This window comes from Tachyglossus aculeatus, chromosome 8, assembly GCF_015852505.1.
Source record: "Tachyglossus aculeatus isolate mTacAcu1 chromosome 8, mTacAcu1.pri, whole genome shotgun sequence".
Classification (NCBI taxonomy): domain Eukaryota; kingdom Metazoa; phylum Chordata; class Mammalia; order Monotremata; family Tachyglossidae; genus Tachyglossus; species Tachyglossus aculeatus.
The window spans coordinates 10,220,425-10,239,383 of NC_052073.1; the positions used below are offsets into that span (position 1 = coordinate 10,220,425).

An 18,959-nucleotide genomic window follows, 5' to 3' on the forward strand; every position below is an offset into this window, starting at 1 on the left:
AACTTGGTTTATCATGGAGTTTGTTCTTATCGACTCGGTTTATTGAGCCACACTCATTTTGATTAAGATCCACGACATTAGACAGAGGCTAAGGTCAGTCAATAATATATAATAAAAGTCTAGTGTAGAAAATGCCACTTAGACTGATGAGGAGTTATAAAGGATGAAATACTGATTCTTAACTTTAAAGAGATTATAATCTAACACAGTGTTGCCTAGTAGTAGGAGCCGGAGAGTCAGAGGACCTGGGTTCTAAACCCAGCGCTGCCATTTGCCTGCCATGTCATTGAGGACAAGTCAGTTAACTTCTCTGTGCCTCGATTTCCTCTGCTTTAAAATGGGGGTTCAATACCTGTCTCCCTCCTACTTAGACTATGAGCCCCAGGAGGGACAGGGACTGTCTGACCTGAAGAAAATGTGTCTACCATATAATAATAATAATAATAAATAATAATGATGGTATTTGTTAAGTGCTTACTATGTACCAAGCACTGTTCTAAGCACTGGAGTAGATACAAGGTAATCCGGTATAGAGAAGCAGCGTAGCACAGTGGAAAGAGCCCGGGCTTTGGAGTCAGAGGTCATGGGTTCGAATCCTGGCTCTACCACATGTCTGCTGTGTCACCTTGGGCAAGTCACTTAACTTCTCTGAGCCTCAGTTCCCTCATCTGTAAAATGGGGATTAAGACTGTGAGCCCCACGTGGGACAACCTGATCACCATGTATGGGTTGGGGCTCACAGTCTTAATCCCCATTATACAGATGAGGTGATTGAGGCCCAGAGAAGTTAAGTGACTTGCCCAAAGTCACACAACTGACAAGTGGCAGAGCAGGGATTAGAACCCACAACATCTGACTCCCAAGCCCGTGCTCTTTTCACTAAACCACGCTGCTTCTCAAGTAAATAAGGTTCGATGCAGTCCCTGTCCCATATGGGGCTCACAGTTTCATTCCCCATTTTACAGATGAGGGAACTGAGGCCCAGAGAAGTGAAGTGACTTGCCCGAGGTCACACAGCAGGACATGTGGGGGAGCCGGGATTAGAACCTGTGATCTTCTCTGCCAAGCTTTCAGTACAGTGCTCTGCATACAGGAAACATTCAACAAATACCACTAATTAACTGATTAACTTGTGTCTACTCCAGCATTTAGCACAGTGCTTGGAACATAGTAAGTGCTTAACAAATACCATTAATTAATAATAACAACAGTAACATAGAGGTTAGATTACGTAACAAGGCGACGATTACAAGCAACCGTGAAATTCAATTCGAAAGGGAACCCTGAGTGTCTGTGACAATTTGCTCCAACACAAAAGTAAGAGGGGACCCCTAGGAGAGGTGAAAATTGGAGCAGAGAAGGCAGAGCCAAATCACCGAAGGCGGCTGAAAAAAGTCTTGCCTCAAGTGGCACGGGCACCCAAGATTAGATCACACTTACACTCGCTATCCACAGGAGAGGCATTTCACCCCCCAGCCCTTAAAGTGTACATCGCAACACGTCAACAGCAACGGTGGGAGTCACAACACAAAAAAGCAGTCGGAGCTGCTGTTGATCTGCGGCAATTACCTCGCTGACATCAGTGGATGCTGAATGTATCCCTGAAGGCAGTCTAGGCACCATCCTCCAAAGTTTGATAGACAACCGCCGTCCTAGTAGTTCAACTCCTCTTGGATTTTTTTCGTTCGCGGCTCATTGATTTGAGAGGTTTAACTGATCCATCAGCTGGATCAATGCAAGCTCAGGAAGCCTGTGTGCTACAATTCTTCCTCCATGTTGCTGGGAAAGGATAGACATTTGTTTCCGGAGCTGCCGCCAAACCACCCACACAAAGATCTCCTCAGATTGCCACGAGACATTTGCACGGCCCATCATTTACATGCATGGACGGACCTCCAAAGGCAACTGGCTTATTTGGCAGATTCCTTTTTGAATGGCTATGCACAAAGTTTCTTCCTCCTTTACATGCTGGGCTCTTGGGGTTGAGAGTTCACTTTCAGAATATATTTTTTGCTCCTAATGGAAATCAAACCTCCCGTCTACTCAAGCTCAAAGAGATCCAAGGTCTGTTTTTAAAAGTCGTTTTATGTTTTTAAAATCGACTGATATATCTAGCAAAGTAGCTGCACCCAGTACCTTCACTCTTGGGTTGCATTGTTTATCTTTAGTGTTCTTCTGTCTTGTTGTTCCCCTCATAATAGTTATAATAATAATAATAATAATGGTATTTGTTAATAATGATGGTATTTGTTAAGCGCTTACCATGTGCCAAGCACTGCTCTAAGCGCTGGGGGGGGAGGGATACAAGGTAAACCAGGTTGTCCCACGTGGGGCTCACAGTCTTGAGCCTCATTTTGCAGATGAGGGAACTGAGGCACAAAGAAGTGAAGTGACTTGCCCAAAGTCACACAGCAGACAAGTGGCAGGGCCGGGATTAGAACCCATGACCTCTGACTCCCAAGCCCGGGTTCTTTCCATTGAGCCACACTGCTTCTCTGTTAAGCGCTTACTATGTGCCAGGCACTGTACTAAGGGCTAGGGGGGATACAAGCAAATTGAGTTGGACACAGTCCATGTCCCTCATGGGGCTCACAGTCTCATTCCCCCTTTTACAGATGTTAACTGAGGCCCAGGGAAGTGAAGTGACTTGCCCAAGGTCACACAGCAGACACGTGGCGGAGCCGGGATTTGAACCCAGGACCTTCTGTCTTCCAAACCTGTGCCCTATCCATTTCACCATGTTGCTTCATCCCCAGGTACCTTCAATTCCCTCAAACAGAATCAGCGTGGGAGCTCTGACTCCCAGAGCACAGGCCTGAGAGTCAGAGGTCGTGGGTTCTAACTCCGACTCCACCCCTTGTCTGCTGTGCGACCTTGGGCAAGCCACTTCACTTCTCTGTGCCTCAGTTCCCTCATCTGTAAAACGGGGATGAAGAGGGCGAGCCCCACATGGGACAACCGGATTACCTTGTAGCTACCCCAGTACTTAGAACAGGGTTTGGCACATAGTAAGCTCTTTATTACATATTTATTAAAATTATTATATATATTCTATTTATTTTATTTTGTTAATCTGTTTTGCTTTGTTGTCTGTCTCCCCCTTCTAGACTGTGAGCCCTCTGTTGGGTAGGGACCGTCTCTAGATACTGCCAACTTGGACTTCCCAAGCGCTTAGTCCAGTGCTCTGCACACAGTAAGCGCTCAATAAATACGATTGATGATGATGTTGCCAGCTTGTACTTCCCAAGCGCTTAGTACAGTGCTCTGCACACAGTAGGTGCTCAATAAATACGATTGATGATGATGTTGCCAGCTTGTACTTCCCAAGCGCTTAGTACAGTGCTGTGCACACAGTAAGCGCTCAATAAATACGATTGATGATGATGTTGCCAGCTTGTACTTCCCAAGCGCTTAGTACAGTGCTCTGCACACAGTAAGCGCTCAATAAATATGACTGATGATGATGTTGCCAGCTTGTACTTCCCAAGCGCTTAGTACAGTGCTCTGCACACAGTAAGCGCTCAATAAATACGATTGATGATGATGTTGCCAGCTTGTACTTCCCAAGCGCTTAGTCCAGTGCTCTGCACACAGTAAGCGCTCAATAAATACGATTGATGATGATGTTGCCAGCTTGTACTTCCCAAGCGCTTAGTACAGTGCTCTGCACACAGTAAGTGCTCAATAAATGCGATTGATGATGATGTTGCCAGCTTGTACTTCCCAAGCGCTTAGTACAGTGCTCTGCACACAGTAAGCGCTCAATAAATACGATTGATGATGATGTTGCCAGCTTGTACTTCCCAAGCGCTTAGTACAGTGCTCTGCACACAGTAAGCGCTCAATAAATATGATTGATGATGATGTTGCCAGCTTGTACTTCCCAAGCGCTTAGTACAGTGCTCTGCACACAGTAAGCGCTCAATAAATACGATTGATGATGATGTTGCCAGCTTGTACTTCCCAAGCGCTTAGTACAGTGCTCTGCACACAGTAAGCGCTCAATAAATGCGATTGATGATGATGTTGCCAGCTTGTACTTCCCAAGCGCTCAGTACCGTGCTCTGCACACGGTAAGCGCTCAATAAATACGACTGATGATGATGTTGCCAGCTTGTACTTCCCAAGCGCTTAGTACGGTGCTCTGCACACAGTAAGCGCTCAATAAATACGATTGATGATGATGTTGCCAGCTTGTACTTCCCAAGCGCTTAGTACAGTGCTCTGCACACAGTAAGTGCTCAATAAAGGCGATTGATGATGATGTTGCCAGCTTGTACTTCCCAAGCGCTTAGTACAGTGCTCTGCACACAGTAAGCGCTCAATAAATACGAGTGATGATGATGTTGCCAGCTTGTACTTCCCAAGCGCTTAGTACAGTGCTCTGCACACAGTAAGCGCTCAATAAATGCGATTGATGATGATGTTGCCAGCTTGTACTTCCCAAGCGCTTAGTACAGTGCTCTGCACACAGTAAGCGCTCAATAAATACGATTGATGATGATGTTGCCAGCTTGTACTTCCCAAGCGCTCAGTACAGTGCTCTGCACACAGTAAGTGCTCAATAAATACGATTGAATGAATGAATGAATGAATGAATGAATGAATGAATGAAGGTGACGCCTCAGTGAGTCAGCGGGAGCGGCCAGGCCCCACTCCCGCTCAGGCCGCCCGGTTGCTAGGGCGGTTGCCAGGAGCGACCGTCCCGCGAGGCCAAATCCTCTTCCGGCCTTGGGGTTGCCTAGGTAACGGGGCACGACAGCCTGCGTCTCGCGGGACGTAACGACCGCCTGACGGACGACGGCGGGGGGAGGGAGAGAAGGCTCCCGGGCGCTGCCCCCAGGCCGGGGTTTGGGGCGCGGTGATTGGCTGGGAGCGGCGCGGGGGGCGGGGCCTGGCGCGTACTTCCGGTGGCAGGGTTGACATGAGGAGGCGGCGGCTGAGGCGGCCTCAGTGGCGGGCGGCGGGCGAGAGGGAGGGTGGGTGCTGCCGGCCGGCCGCGGGTCCGCCGCGCGGGGAACCGGGTTCCTCACGAACGACGAAAGGAGGGGGAGGAGAAGGAGAAGAGGATCAAGAAGAAGAAGAAGCAGTAGCCGCCATGGAGATGGAGAAGGAGTTCAACCAAATCGACAAGGCCGGCAGCTGGGCGGCCATTTACCAGGTGCGGTTGGGCCCCAAGGCGCGCACACCCTCCTTGCCCATCCTCCCTGGCAGCAGCCCGAGTCGCCCCTCTTTGTCCCCCCGTCTCCATGTTTGGTTGTCTGTCCCCCCCCCCCCCCCCCTTCTAGACCCTGAGCCCGTTGTTGGTCAGGGACCGGCTCTATTTGTTGCCTTTCCTAAGCGCTTAGTCCAGTGCTCTGCACACAGTAAGCTATTTATATTGACATACCATCAATATAAATAGAATTATAGATGTTCAATAATCCAGTAGATTTAATAAATACAATTGGATGAATGAACATCTATAATTCTATTTATATTGATGGTATTGACGCCCGTCTACTGGTTTTGTTGTCTGTCTCCCCGCTTCTTGACCGTGAGCCCGTTGTTGGGCAGGGACCGGCTCTATCTGTTGCCCTTTCCAAGGGCTTAGTCCAGTGTTCTGCACACAGGAGCGCTCAATAAGTACAATTGGATGAATGACCATCTATAATTCATTTATATTTATATATATTTATATTATATTGACGCCCGTCTGCTGGTTTTGTTGTCTCTCTCCCCCCTTGTAGACCGTGAGCCCGTTGTTGGGCAGGGACCGGCTCTGTTTGTTGCGCTTAGTCCAGTGCTCTGCACACAGTAGCGCTCAATAAATACAATTGGATGAATGAGCATCTATAATTCTATTTTTATTGATGGTATTGACGCCCGGCTACTGGTTTTGTTGGCTGTCTCCCCCCTTCTTGACCGTGAGCCCGTTGTTGGGCAGGGATCTGTTGCCCTTCCCAAGCACTTAGTTCAGTGCTCTGCACAGAGTAAGCTATTTATATTGACATACTATCAATATAAATAGTATTATAGATGTTTAATAATACAGTAGATCCAATAAATGCAATTGGATGAGTGAACATCTATAATGCTATTTATACTGATGGTATTGACGCCCGGCTACTGGTTTTGTTGTCTGTCTCCCCCCTTCTACACCGTGAGCCCGTTGATGGGCCGGGACCGGCTCTATTTGTTGCCCATTTGTCCTTCCCAAGCGCTTAATCCAGTGCTCTGCACACAGTAGCGCTCAGTAAATACGATTGGATGAATGAGCATCCATAATTCTGTTTATATTGATGGTATTGACGCCCGTCTACTGGTTTTGTTGTCTGTCTCCCCCCTTCAAGACCGTGAGCCCGTTGTTGGGCAGGGACCGGCCCTATTTGTTGCGCTTAGTCCCGTGCTCTACACACAGTAGCGCTCAATAAATGCAATTGGTTGAATGAACATCTATAGTTCTATTTATATTGATGGTATTGACGCCCGTCTACTGGTTTTGTTGTCAGTCTACCCCCTTGTAGACCCTGAGCCCGTTGTTGGGCAGGGACCGGCTCTATTTGTTGCACTTCCCAAGCGCTTAGTCCAGTGCTCTGCACACAGTAACCGCTCAATTAATACGATTGGATGAATGAACATCTATAATTTATGTGAGCCCACTGTTGGGTAGGGACTGTCTCTATATGTTGCCAATTTGTATTTCCCAAGTGCTTAGTACAGTGCTCTGCACATAGTAAGCGCTCAATAAATACGATTGATGATGATGATGATGATATTGATGGTATTGACGCCCGTTTACTGGTTTTGTTGTCTGTCTCCCTCCTTGTAGACCGTGAGCCCGTTGTTGGGCAGGGACCGGCTCTATTTGTTGCCCTTCCCAAGCGCTTAGTCCAGTGCTCTGCACACAGTAAGCTATTTATATTGACATACCATCAATATAAATAGAGTTATAGATGTTCATTCATCCAATTGTATTTATTGGATCTATTGGATTATTTTTATTGATGGTATTGATGCCCGGCTACTGGTTTTGTTGTCTGTCTCCCCCCTTGTAGACCGTGAGCCCGTTGTTGGGCAGGGACCGGCTCTATTTGTTGCGCTTAGTCCAGTGCTCTGCACACAGTAAGCGCTCAGTAAATGCGATTGGATGAATGGCCATCTATAACTCTATTTATATTAATGGTATTGACGCCCGTGTACTGGTTTTGTTGTCTGTCTCCCCCCTTCTAGACCGTGAGCCCGTTGTTGGGCAGGGACCGGCTCTATTTGTTGCCCATTTGTCCTTCCCAAGCGCTTAGTCCAGTGTTCTGCACACAGTAGCGCTCAATAAATGCAATTGGATGAATGAACAGCTATAATTCTATTTTTATTAATGGTATTGATGCCCGGCTACTGGTTTTGTTGTCTGTCTCCCCCCTTCTAGACCGTGAGCCTGTTTTTGGGCAGGGACCGTCTCTATTTGTTGCGCTTAGTCCAGTGCTCCGCACATAGTAAGCGTTCAATAAATACGATTGGATTAATGAACATCTGTAATTTTATTTATATTAATGGTATTTACGTCTGTCTACTGGTTTTGTTGTCTGTCTCCCCCCTTCTAGACCCTGAGCCTGTTGTTGGGCAGGGACCAGCTCTATTTGCTGCCCTTCCCAAGCGCTTAGTCTAGTGTTCTGCACACAGTAAGCTGTTTATATTGACATACCATCAATATAAATAGAATTATAGATGTTCAATAATCCAATAGATCCAATAAATACAATTGGATGAATGAACATCTATAATTCTATTTTTATTGATGGTATTGATGCCCGTCTGCTGGTTTTGTTGTCCGTCTCCCACCTTCTAGACCGTGAGCCCATTGTTGGGCAGGGACCGGCTCTATTTGTTGCCCTTCCCAAGTGCTTAGTCCAGTGCTCTGCACACAGTAAGCGCTCAATAAATGCGATTGGATGAATGAGCATCTATAATTCTATTTATATTGATGGTATTGACGCCCATCTATTGGTTTTGTTGTCTATCTCCCCCCTTCTAGACCGTGAGCCCGTTGTTGGGCAGGGACCGTCTATATTTGTTGCCCTTCCCAAGCACTTAGTCCAGTGCTCTGCACACAGCGCTCGATAAATGTGATTGGATGAATGAACATCTATAATTCTATTTTTATTGATGGTATTGATGCCGTCTACAGGTTTTGTTGTCTGTCTCCCCCCCCCCTTCTAGAGTGTGAGCCCATTGTTGGGGAGGGACCGTCTCTATATGTTGCCCATTTGTCCTTCCCAAACGCTTAGTCCAGTGCTCCGCACACAGTAAGCGCTCAATAAATATGATTGAATGAATGAGGGCGAATGGGCTCCTCCATCTCCCCTGCCCACCCACATTCATGCTGCCAACCCCCCGCAGTCATTCAGTCATCTTTCTTAAGCGCCGACTGTGTGCACAGCACTGTCCTAAGCGCAGGGAAAGTACCACCGGGCAACCGAGACCATTCCCACCCACCACCGGGCTTCCAGTCTAGAAGGCCTTGTCCATCCATCAGTCCATCAATCAATAGGATCGATGGCACGCCTCCTGTGCGGAGTGCTGTCCCAAGCGCTGAAGAGAGTACAGTAGAGGCGGGCAGGTGGGGATGATAATAATAATGGCATTTATTAAGCGCTTACTAGGTGCAAGGCACTGTTCTAAGCACTGGGGAGGTTACAAGGTGATCAGGTTGTCTCTCGGGGGGCTCACAGTCAATCCCCAGCTTACAGATGAGGGAACTGAGGCCCAGAGAAGTGAAGTGACTTGCCCAAAGTCACACAGCTGACAATTGGCGGAGCCGGGATTTGAGCCCATGACCTCTGACTCCAAAGCCCGGGCTCTTTGCTCGCCCCCACGGGTTGGAAATGCCGGTCCTTCTGTCTTTTTATTTTCCTCCCCCGAAGGAGGAGCAGAGTGCAGAGCACCATACTAAGCGCTTGGGAGAGGACACTATAACAGTAAACACATTCCCTGCCCACAATGACCTTACAGTCCAGAGGGAATCCTCCCCTTCCAAATCATTCATTCATCATGTTTATTGACTGCTTACTGTGTGCAGAGCACTGTACTAAGAGCTTGGGAGAGGACAATATAACAATAGACACAATCCCTGCCCATAACGACCTTACAGTCTAGAGGGACCCTGCCCCTTCCAGGTCTTTCATTCCTCATGTTTATTGAGAGTTTACTGTGTGCAGAGCACTGTAGTAAGTGCTTGGGGGAGGACACTATAACAATAAATAGGCACATTCCCTGCCCACAACGATCTTAACGGTCCAGAGGGAATCTGGCCCTTCCAAACCATTCATTCATCGTGTTTATTGAGTGCTTTCTATGTGCAGAGCACTGTACTAAGCGCTTGGGAGAGGACAATTTAATTCAATTGCTGGGGTCTCAAAGAAACCGGGCCTTTCCCTTCCTCCCTGTGTTGGGGAGATTCACCTCCTGCTTCCTCTTCTCAGCCGGACACGGAGCCACATCCTCAGACCGCCCTTCTTTGTCTTCTGGAGGAGGGGAGGGTGTCTGGACCGGGGGACCGAGGTTGGCACTGAGCCCCCCTCACTCCCCCTTCCTCCTGACGGGCCTAGCCCAAGTAGCCCACAGTGGCCACCCCTTCTCCCTGCCACAGTCAATCCTAGTGAGTGCCTGCTGTGGGCAGAACACTGTACTAAGCGCTTGGGAAGGTACCATACAACAGAGTTGGTGGACATGTTCGCCGCCCACAGTGACCTTACAGTCCAGAGGGAATCTGCCCCTTCCAAACCATTCATCATGTTTTTTGAGCGCTTACCATGTGCAGAGCACTATACTAAGCGCTTGGGACTGGGCAATAGGACAATAAACACATTCCCTACCCACAACCACCTTAGGGTCTAGAGGGAATCTGCCCCTCCCAAACCATTCATTCATCATGTTTATTGAGTGCTTACTGTGAGCAGAGCACTGTACTAAGTGCTTGGGAGAAGACAATATAACAATAGACACATTCCCTGCCCACAACCACCTTAGGGTCTAGAGGGAATCTGCCCCTCCCAAACCATTCATTCATCATGTTTATTGAGCGCTTACTGTGAGCAGAGCACTGTACTAAGTGCTTGGGAGAAGACAATATAACAATAGACACATTCCCTGCCCACAACGACCTTAATAGTCTAGAGGGAATCCGCCCCTTCCAAACCATTCATTCATCGTGTTTATTGAGCGCTTACTGTGTGCAGAGCACTGTACCAAGCGCTTGGGAGAGGACAGTATAACAGATACATTCCCTGTCCACGGCGAGCTTACAGTTTAGAGGGGGAGGTTGGATTTGTAGAGGCAAGAGGACTATTGAGGTTATATATCAACTCCACACTCCTTTAGGGTGAGCTTTCCATCCCCAGTCATAAACCTCGCTCTTGACTCTTTGTTACTAATATAATAGCCTTATAAATGGTACAGTGCCGCAGCTCTGGGTGGCCTGTGATGGATTTGTAAGTAGTTTTTAGAGTTGAATTTTTTTCCCCTCGTGTAGCCCTAAGCCATAGATGAAAACCATGAGACATCTAGTTTCATTGTGAATTCCAACAAAAATATGACCATACGATTAAATGTCACTGTGGGAGTGGTGAAGATTAACATAAACCATACAACTTAAGCAATGTGTAGGGTAAAGACCTTTTGTTACATAAACAGAGACCTAATTATTCTGTTGGGCTAAATTTACTAAAAAGTGAAATTGTGAGCCCTGTTGGGTATTATTAAAGCCAGTCTGAAATCCACCGATAAAGGCAAACGGCTTAAGATAATGTCCACTCACCTACATGCTTAATAGACCTTTTGGGGAAACTGTCATTCTCATCTATTCGGAAGCATTTTGACAGGATTTTTTTTGACCTTTTGGGGAAACTGTCATTCTCATCTATTCGGAAGCATTTTGACAGGATTTTTTTTAACTTGATCTTAATGTGTTATTGACAAGTCATTAGTTCCTACTTTGCCAGACTTCTTTCTGTAATCTATAAAGTCAATCGATATGTAAAATTTGACTTCTTGCCTGTTATAGCTGTAGGTGAGGGGAATGAATTCTTCACTTGTCCTGAGAATTAATATATTTCTGAGAGGTCCCAGAGTGGGGGTGGTGACTAGAGTCAAACCTTTGTCTTAGTTTGAAACTGATGATGGCAAATCTCTTTTCAATGGTAGACTTTATGAATGAAAAAATAAGCAATTGCAAGTTTTCTCTCCGTACTCTGGGGAAGTTTAAAATCTTTAAGTGTAGTAGTTTGAGTCAAGCCACTTTTGAAGTTCAAATCTTTTTCTTCTGATTGACAGGTAACAACTCTTTGTTCAGTTGCTGCTTTACCCCAATTCAGCACTGTCTTAATAGGTTGGGGGAAAATAGTGTTCAGCAAAAAACTGCTCAACAAAGAATTCTTTCTGTTAGAAAATAAAGTGCATTAATAGGTTCCCAACAATATGAATGCATTTTTAAATTGAGTAAAAACATAACATGACTAGATAATGTACTCATTTTCCAGTATTAAAATTTTAAACTAGATTTTGAGTATTTGTTACAATACAGTGCTTTTCAGAGTATCTTTGACGTTCTATTAAGTAGAAAACTATTCTGTGCTAATAGACTAGAGATGTCATTATCCATGCTATACTGAGATGCGCTAGAATCACTATTCAAGTCAATATTTCATATCTAAAGTGAAAGAGCTGGCTGCTGTAATATCTTACATTGAAGTTCAACAGTTGTATCTAAAGAGGTTAAAATGGAATTGCTGTAATAGGATAGAGTATCTGCCAGACAAAGTAGAGGAATTCAGGGTGAAATATGCAATCCTTTGTTCTCATTAAATGGTATACATTTTCTTACTACAAGTGTTTTATAAGAATCTTTTATTGAGGTTTCTTCTGGATTTAGTTATGTTTTTGTGGGTTTTTTTAGGGGGGAGGCGGACGTTGTACTGTTGCAAGTGTAGGGATGGTGGTTTTGGCCTTAAAGAATTGCTTTAGCTTTTGAGTGCCTGTATTTTTTTTTTAAACTATCTTGAGCCCAGAATCTTTCCAAACCTTGCTCTTTTGCAAAAACTCATGAGTTGTTACCTATTGTAATAGAGAACTTTGCCTCTAAAGAATGTGGGGCATTCTGTGAAAATGCTATTACCATGTCCTGCCCTTTAGCTTAACAGAATGTAGAACGTTCAATATTTTTATTTTTCTCTTAAAAACCTTTATTCATCAGTGATCTTGCAAGACATTTTAAAGTGGACATAATTTTTTCTTATCAGTGATTACATTTGTTTAGTTTTCCAAGAGATTCTCTGAACTATATGTTCCACAGTTCGTAGAAATTGAAAAAGTCGTGTTAAGGGAATAGTGGTCTTTTTTCTAGCAAGTTAAAGCTGACATAGAAATTCCAATTACAATATTTAGTGCAAATATCATTTATTTAAAATAAGGAATTAGTTCACTGTGTATATTGGCTGAAGAAATGGAGTTTGCTGGTGGAGCACTGCTGTGCTCTATCCCTGTCTGTTTTTTCCTTTGCTGCCTAAGAATAAAAAGATACACTGATCTAGCTGCAACTGGAAAAATGCCAAAGATGAGGCAGGAAGCACTAACTTCTCTTGAATCTAGACTAGGGTGGCAGGAAAGTCTGACTTAGGAACCGTTTGTTCAAGTGAGAATCTGGTTGAGTGCAGAGACGGTCATCAATCAGTTGTATTTATCCAGTACTTAATGTTTTCAGAGCACAATGCTAAGAACTCAGAGTACAATATGAGTCGATAGACATGTTCCCTGCCCACAATGAGCGTACTGCTTTGTAACCTGGGTGCTAAGAATTAATTAACTTTTTCTCTAAAAGTGGGGAGCTCGACACTGGAAGACATTCATTCATTCATTCAATCGTATTTATTGAGCATTTACTGTGTGCAGAGCACTGTACTAAGCACTTGGGAAGTACAAGTTGGCAACTTATAGAGACGGTCCTTACCCAACAACGGGCTCACAGTCTAGAAGGGGGAGACAGACAACAAAACAAAAGATGTGGACAGGTGTCAGGTCGTCAGAACAAATAGAAATAAAGCTAGATGCACATCATTAACAAAATAAATAGAATAGTAAATATGTACAAGTAAAATAGAGTAATAAATCTGTACAAACATATATAAAGGTGCTATGGGGAGGGGAAGGAGGTAGGGCTGGGGGGATGGGGAGGAGGAGAGGAAAAAAAGGGCTCAGTCTGGGAAGGCTTCTTGGAGGAGGTGAGCTCTCAGTAGGGCTTTGAAGGGAGAAAGAGAGCTTAACTGGCTCAGATTCTGAACCAGCCCTGAAAAGTTCTAGGTCCACATCAATCAATGGCATTTGCAAAGCACTGTACAAAGCACTTGGGAGAGGGCAGTGCGATGATGATGATATTTGTTAAGCGGTTGACACAGATTCTCGTGCCCCCAAGGAGTTTCCGATGTAGTTTACAGTCCGCTTCCTCACCGTAAACCAGTGGTGGTGTTAGAGCTGGAATGTGGGGATGGCTCGGGACTTGGTCAAGGAATAATAGCATTGGAAACACTGGTGAGGCTCCAAAGATTGTTCTGGCTGAAGGAGAACAGTGAACACACAAGATGAGGAAAAACCGTGGGCCCTGGAGGATGGGGTCACGCAGAAGGTCTGGGATGAGTTCAGTATATTTGGCAGGAAAGCTTTTTCATAAACAATCTTTTCCGCTCAATGAGATTGAGACAAGAAGTGGTTTGAAGGACAGATTATTTATTGTCCAGGAGTTCAAAATGGCCTTGACTTGTAGCATTCCTTTTCACAGTTGCTAGGCAGGAAGTCTAATAACTGACTTGCTTTTGGTTAAGATTTGGAATTACAGTTATTTTGAAAACCCCAAGTCTGCTGCAGTTGGCATGAAATATTGAAGTGCTTTACTGTTTATATGAAAACAGAAGTTCTCTACAGGACACCTGTATATTGGGGTAGAGGAAAAAGAACCCCTTGAATATGACTCATTTTTACCCTTGGGTCTAATGACAGATTGGGAGGGTCTACTAATTTTAAGAAATCTGTTCCAACTCTTGTTGTATGCCCCAGTTGGAGTTAATTAATATCAGTTCTTTATTCATAAACTTTGGAGTGGGGCAAATATCCCTAGGTAGCCATCTGTAGTAATACCTTAAATTGACCCGTGACCTCAGCAGATGGTGAATGTTGGGCTGTATATATTCTGTGGACATCAAATATTCACAGGCTTTTAGAAAGTGAATTCTACTAAAATAATCCAAAGAAACAGGCCAGAGATCATGGTAACTAAAATTGTTTTCAGTTGCCACATTCTCATCGTTCTGAGCTTGGTTCTGAGTGTAGTTTCTTGCCCTCCCTTTAAGGTGTGTAAATTATTGTCTAGTAAGATGCATAAAACGTGTTTGGGATACTGCATTTTTGTAAATCATGTAAATGAACAGGAAGTTTCCATTAAGTTTTAGATCCATAAACTGTTAGAATAGCTCAAAATACCACTCTTCTGCTAAAAATACATGTATTTTTCACAACTCTGTTTTCCTTATACCCAAACTTTTAAGGTGTAGAAATCTCTTGATACCTTAATGCTGTGCTGGAGTAGGCTATGGAATGGTTTTGATTGCAAGTCATTTTTGTTGTTCCTGACTAGTGAAACTACAGGCCTCTGCATGCCAAAGCATTTTTTGGTGTAGTTTCATGCCTCTACTGATTGTGACAAATAGGCTAACCATTCTCCTTTAATGTGCTTGTGGATTAGACTGTGGAGAGAGGTGTGTGTAAATGGGTCAAATTTAGAGGCGCCATAGCAGCAGTGGAGGTTTTCAGCCATCGTGTGTGTGCGTGTGTGTGTGTGTGTGTGTGTGAGTACTTATGTGCTTTAGCCTGAAACGCACCATGATCCTTCTTAGTACGTACAAAAACAATGTGGCCTTGTGAAAAGAGCACAGGCTTGGGAGTCAGAGGACCTGGGTTCTAATCCCCACTCCACCACTTGTCTGCCTTGTGACCTTAGGCAAGTCACTTAACTTCTTGTTGCCTTATTTTCCTCACCTATAAAATGATGATGATTATGGTATTTAAGCACTTACTATTTGCCACTGTACTAAGTGTACTGTACTAAGTGCTGTCAAAGACTGGGAGCTCCATGTGGGACATGGAGTGTGTCCAACCAGATTATCTTGTATCTACCTCAGCATTTAGTACTGTGCCTTGCACAAAGTGCTTATAACAAATACCATTTAAAAAGAAAACTTGACTGCATCCATTTTCTGAAAGCCATCAGATAGTAAACTTATTCTTGGCTTGGGCTGAATTGCATATACAGCAGAAATGGAAGCAATTCAGGCTATCTTATTACTCTCCTGAATCATGAAGTAACTTTTTCCTAATTTTTGGGGGGTGGCTTTGTGATACCACATATCCTAGAAAAATGTCCAAAAAAACCTCAGCAAGTTTGCTCATTGCATCTCTAGTCCCACGAATATTTGTTCAGGGTGCCTTCTTTAAAAAAAAAAAAAAAAAAGGATATGACCCTGTATAAGAGGATTTAAAGTATCTGGCCATTCCTTCTGGAAATACACTGTGATCCTGTTTTTATGAGTCGCTGAAGGGGTCAGACTCAATTATTGTGAAAATATTTTTCTAAGAAAAAGACTTCAAAAGTTTCCAAATAGGGTCAATTTAATAGCCATTTCAGTATTTCAAAATCAAGCTGCATACTTAACTAGTGCCTGAGTAGCATTGGGTGGCTTTTCCTGTAAAAGAGAGAGGAACTGATTCTTGTGAAAATGCAAAAAAATAAACCTCAGCAATGTACATATATAGACCATCTGCATAGCGTTGTAGCTTGGGGTTGTATGCAAGAAGACTGGGTTTTGTTTTGTTTTCTAATCTGGAGGGTGGCATTTCACAAATAATCCTCCATGCCTGTGTGAAAGAACCTACTTCAATTTACAAAAAGTAGCCATTTTTTATTGTAGAAACAAGTTTTATTGTTCTCCAAAATGCCCAATCCAGTGCTCTGCACACAGTAAGCACTCAGTAGATACCACGGATTACTTCTAGACCATAAACTCATTCTAGGCAGGGACCAGGTCTACCAACTCCATTGTGTTGTACTTTCCCAAGTGTTTAGTGCAGTACTGTGCACATACTAAGTGCTCAGTTCCATTGATTAGAAATGAGCTTGACATTTATGCTTTTTCAGTGTCGTGTGAGGTGAAGCAAGAATATTGCTCCCTGTCCCTAAACATGAGTGTTGTAGTACCAGAGGCAGTTAATTTTTCACAGAAAGCCTTTGGTTTTGCCCAGTGCCTTCGATCTCCAGGGCGTGGTACGAGGACTCATTTGAAAGGAAAATAACATGACCTGTTGATGCGTGTTTCCTGGCTTAGGAAGGAAATTTATTGCAATTCTTGCTTTTGAAGTCCTGAAATACTACTGAAATTGGGTTCAGTACTATTACAGGCAAAGCTGGATGGCTCGTTTCCACGCAATAGAGGCAGATAAAGGAAATCAAATCTGTCAGCATGTTTCTACTCATCAACTGTTGAGACCTGGAAGCCTGGGTGACACTTTACTTCTCTGTAAAACTTAGTCCTGAATTGAGACTGCACCTTCTCATACTGTCTTAACTACAAGGAAGTGATATTTTGGGTATCGTTTTAAACAGTAAATTTAGCGCTTCTATGGCAGCAAGGTTCAGATGTTGGGCAATCTGGTCATCAGTGGACTTCCTCCTTTTTTGAGTTCAACGCAAAGAAAAATACCTCCTCGAATTATGAATTATTTCATTGTGGCTTCAGTGGATGGCCTCTTCTGTAGAGTAGGATTATAATGCGTATTAGAATTTATTTGAAACTAAAAACAAAGAAACTAACCAAAATTGTTAGTTCATATTGTGCCTAAAATCTTGGTTGAAATGGTCAGCGAAAGCTAGGGCTACTTCATGGGGCTTTTAAAAGTGTTGTTTTAACATATTACAAAGTCTTCCTCCTAAATTAGGAAATGTTTATTAATGAGTATCTTCCTAGTCACATATTTTGACTTTAAATTATGTTGAACTAAGTTCTGGCTTGAACAGAAAGAGTCCTAGCACATGCTGTTCGGATCTGTACTAGTTATTCATGGAGGTGTACTGTGCAGTCATGCATCACACAGGAAAACAGATGGAGAATAATTACCCTAAGGACAGTTGACCGTTCTCTTGGGAGGTGAAAAAATTACAAAGGTTGGAAGATGAAATCAGTTTTAAAGTCTCTCTTAAAGTAATGCTTCGCTTTCTGCTCTCTTGGCTGACAGTTTAGTTTATAGGGTCTGTGTTGTATCTGTGAATATATGGTCCGCAAGGGATGTCATTTTCTCCATTGCCCAAGCAGTTTGACTCTGAGCAGAAGATGCTCCACTTTGGCATTGCCCTTGGTATTCACTCTTAGGAGAAGGTCTGGCTAAGGCATGCCAGGTCAGGGCCACTGGTTGCCCACAGCTGGTGAGCAGTGGCACCTCCCACTTCCAACATCAGTGCCTGCTGCTTTGAGCCAATGTAAAGAAGCTGTTTGGGAAGGAATCAGAAGGCCAAGCCATTGCTAGCACTCCCTCCCATATGAGGGGGAACACTGAGATGACTCAGTTTGCCCCATCCAACCTGGTGTTGGAATGATTCCCCTGAGTGAGGCCTGTAGTACTCTTTAGATTTCAAGGGAGGTGATTCTAATTGTATCAGGTTTTCCTCCTCCAGCCTTCCTTTTTTTCTTTTAGTCTTGAAGGGTCCCACACTATTCCTTCAAAATGCCAGAGAAAAAATTACCTACTTTTGCACCTTTCCTCTCATAATAGCTGCCTCTCTAGAGGCATTTCTGGTGTCCTAGAAAAACTGCGGGCATTTTGGTGTGGTTCCCAGTGCACAGTAGAATACAGCAAACTTTCTAGATTCTAAAATGTCTAGGGTGGGCTCTAGTATCTTTTCCAGATAAAACAGAGATCTTGAATCCTCTTTCTGAACCAGAAGTGGGATCTAGTGAATTGGGGGTAGGCCAAAAATACTTGAACTAGTGGAAAGAGCAGGGACCTGGGTTCTAGTCCTGCTTCCACCACTTGTCTGCATGGCCTTGGGCAAGTCACTTAACGTCTCTGTGCTTCAGTTTCCTTACCTGTTAAGTGGGGATTCGGGGTCTGATCTCCCTAGTCTATGAGCCCCATGTGGGACAGGGATTGGGTATTGATGATTTTTTATCTACCCCAGCGCTCATTAAATCACTTGGCATAGTGCTAAACAAGTACCGTAATTACAGCTTATTTATTCTCCGCACCAAGTTCACCCGGGTCCCTTCCATCCCCACGGGAGTCGGACGGCTCTCGTCACCGACTCCTGGATGTTTGGCCTCTTGGGACTCACGATGAGGGCAGGGTGGAGGGTGCCCTGTCGGGAGACCTCTGTGAGGGCACCATAAGGGGCAGTGAGTGCAGCTCAGGCTCTGCTCAGACCCCTTTGATTTGCCCCTCGATGCAATTTGTGGCGTACATTGAGCGGTTACTGCTTGCAGAGCACTGAACTAAGCTCTCAGGGAAGGTACAACACAGCAGAATATGTAGACGCCATCCTTGCCCCAAGGAGATGCGGTGTTGTATTTGCTACCCACTGTGCTTGGTGCCGATTATATATTTGTTTTCTCTCCCCCTTTGTGTCACAAATGTCTCAAAGCATCTGTTCTGAGATAGTCATCTTGCTTCTAACTGCTGCATGACAGCTGATCGCTCCCTCCACCCCCAACTGTTCCTGGCTCGGCCACGTTGCCAAGCCTGTGCTTTGTGTGGGTTCACAGCATTTCTCCTGGGCACCCTGTTCGCAGCCCTTTCCTTTTCAGTTCCCCACTGGTCACCCTGAGAACACAGTAGCCTCCTTGATTCGTCTATCTTTTCATCCACTCTAGTAGGTTCTGCCTCAGTAGTATTTG

General features: G+C 44.5%; 1 protein-coding gene across 2 annotated transcripts in view; it reads left to right on the plus strand.

Moving 5' to 3' along the window:
* Positions 1-5,006: 5,006 nt before the first annotated feature.
* Positions 5,007-18,959, plus strand: part of PTPN1 (protein tyrosine phosphatase non-receptor type 1) — a 74,019-nt gene continuing 60,066 nt past the window's right edge. The window contains exon 1 of one of the 2 annotated variants that reach the window (XM_038750140.1): positions 5,007-5,161. In XM_038750140.1, coding sequence (XP_038606068.1) covers positions 5,099-5,161 — 63 coding nt within the window. In that variant the 5' untranslated portion in view covers positions 5,007-5,098. The remainder of the gene's footprint in view (positions 5,162-18,959) is intronic. The other variant, XM_038750139.1, reaches the window with a different exon arrangement.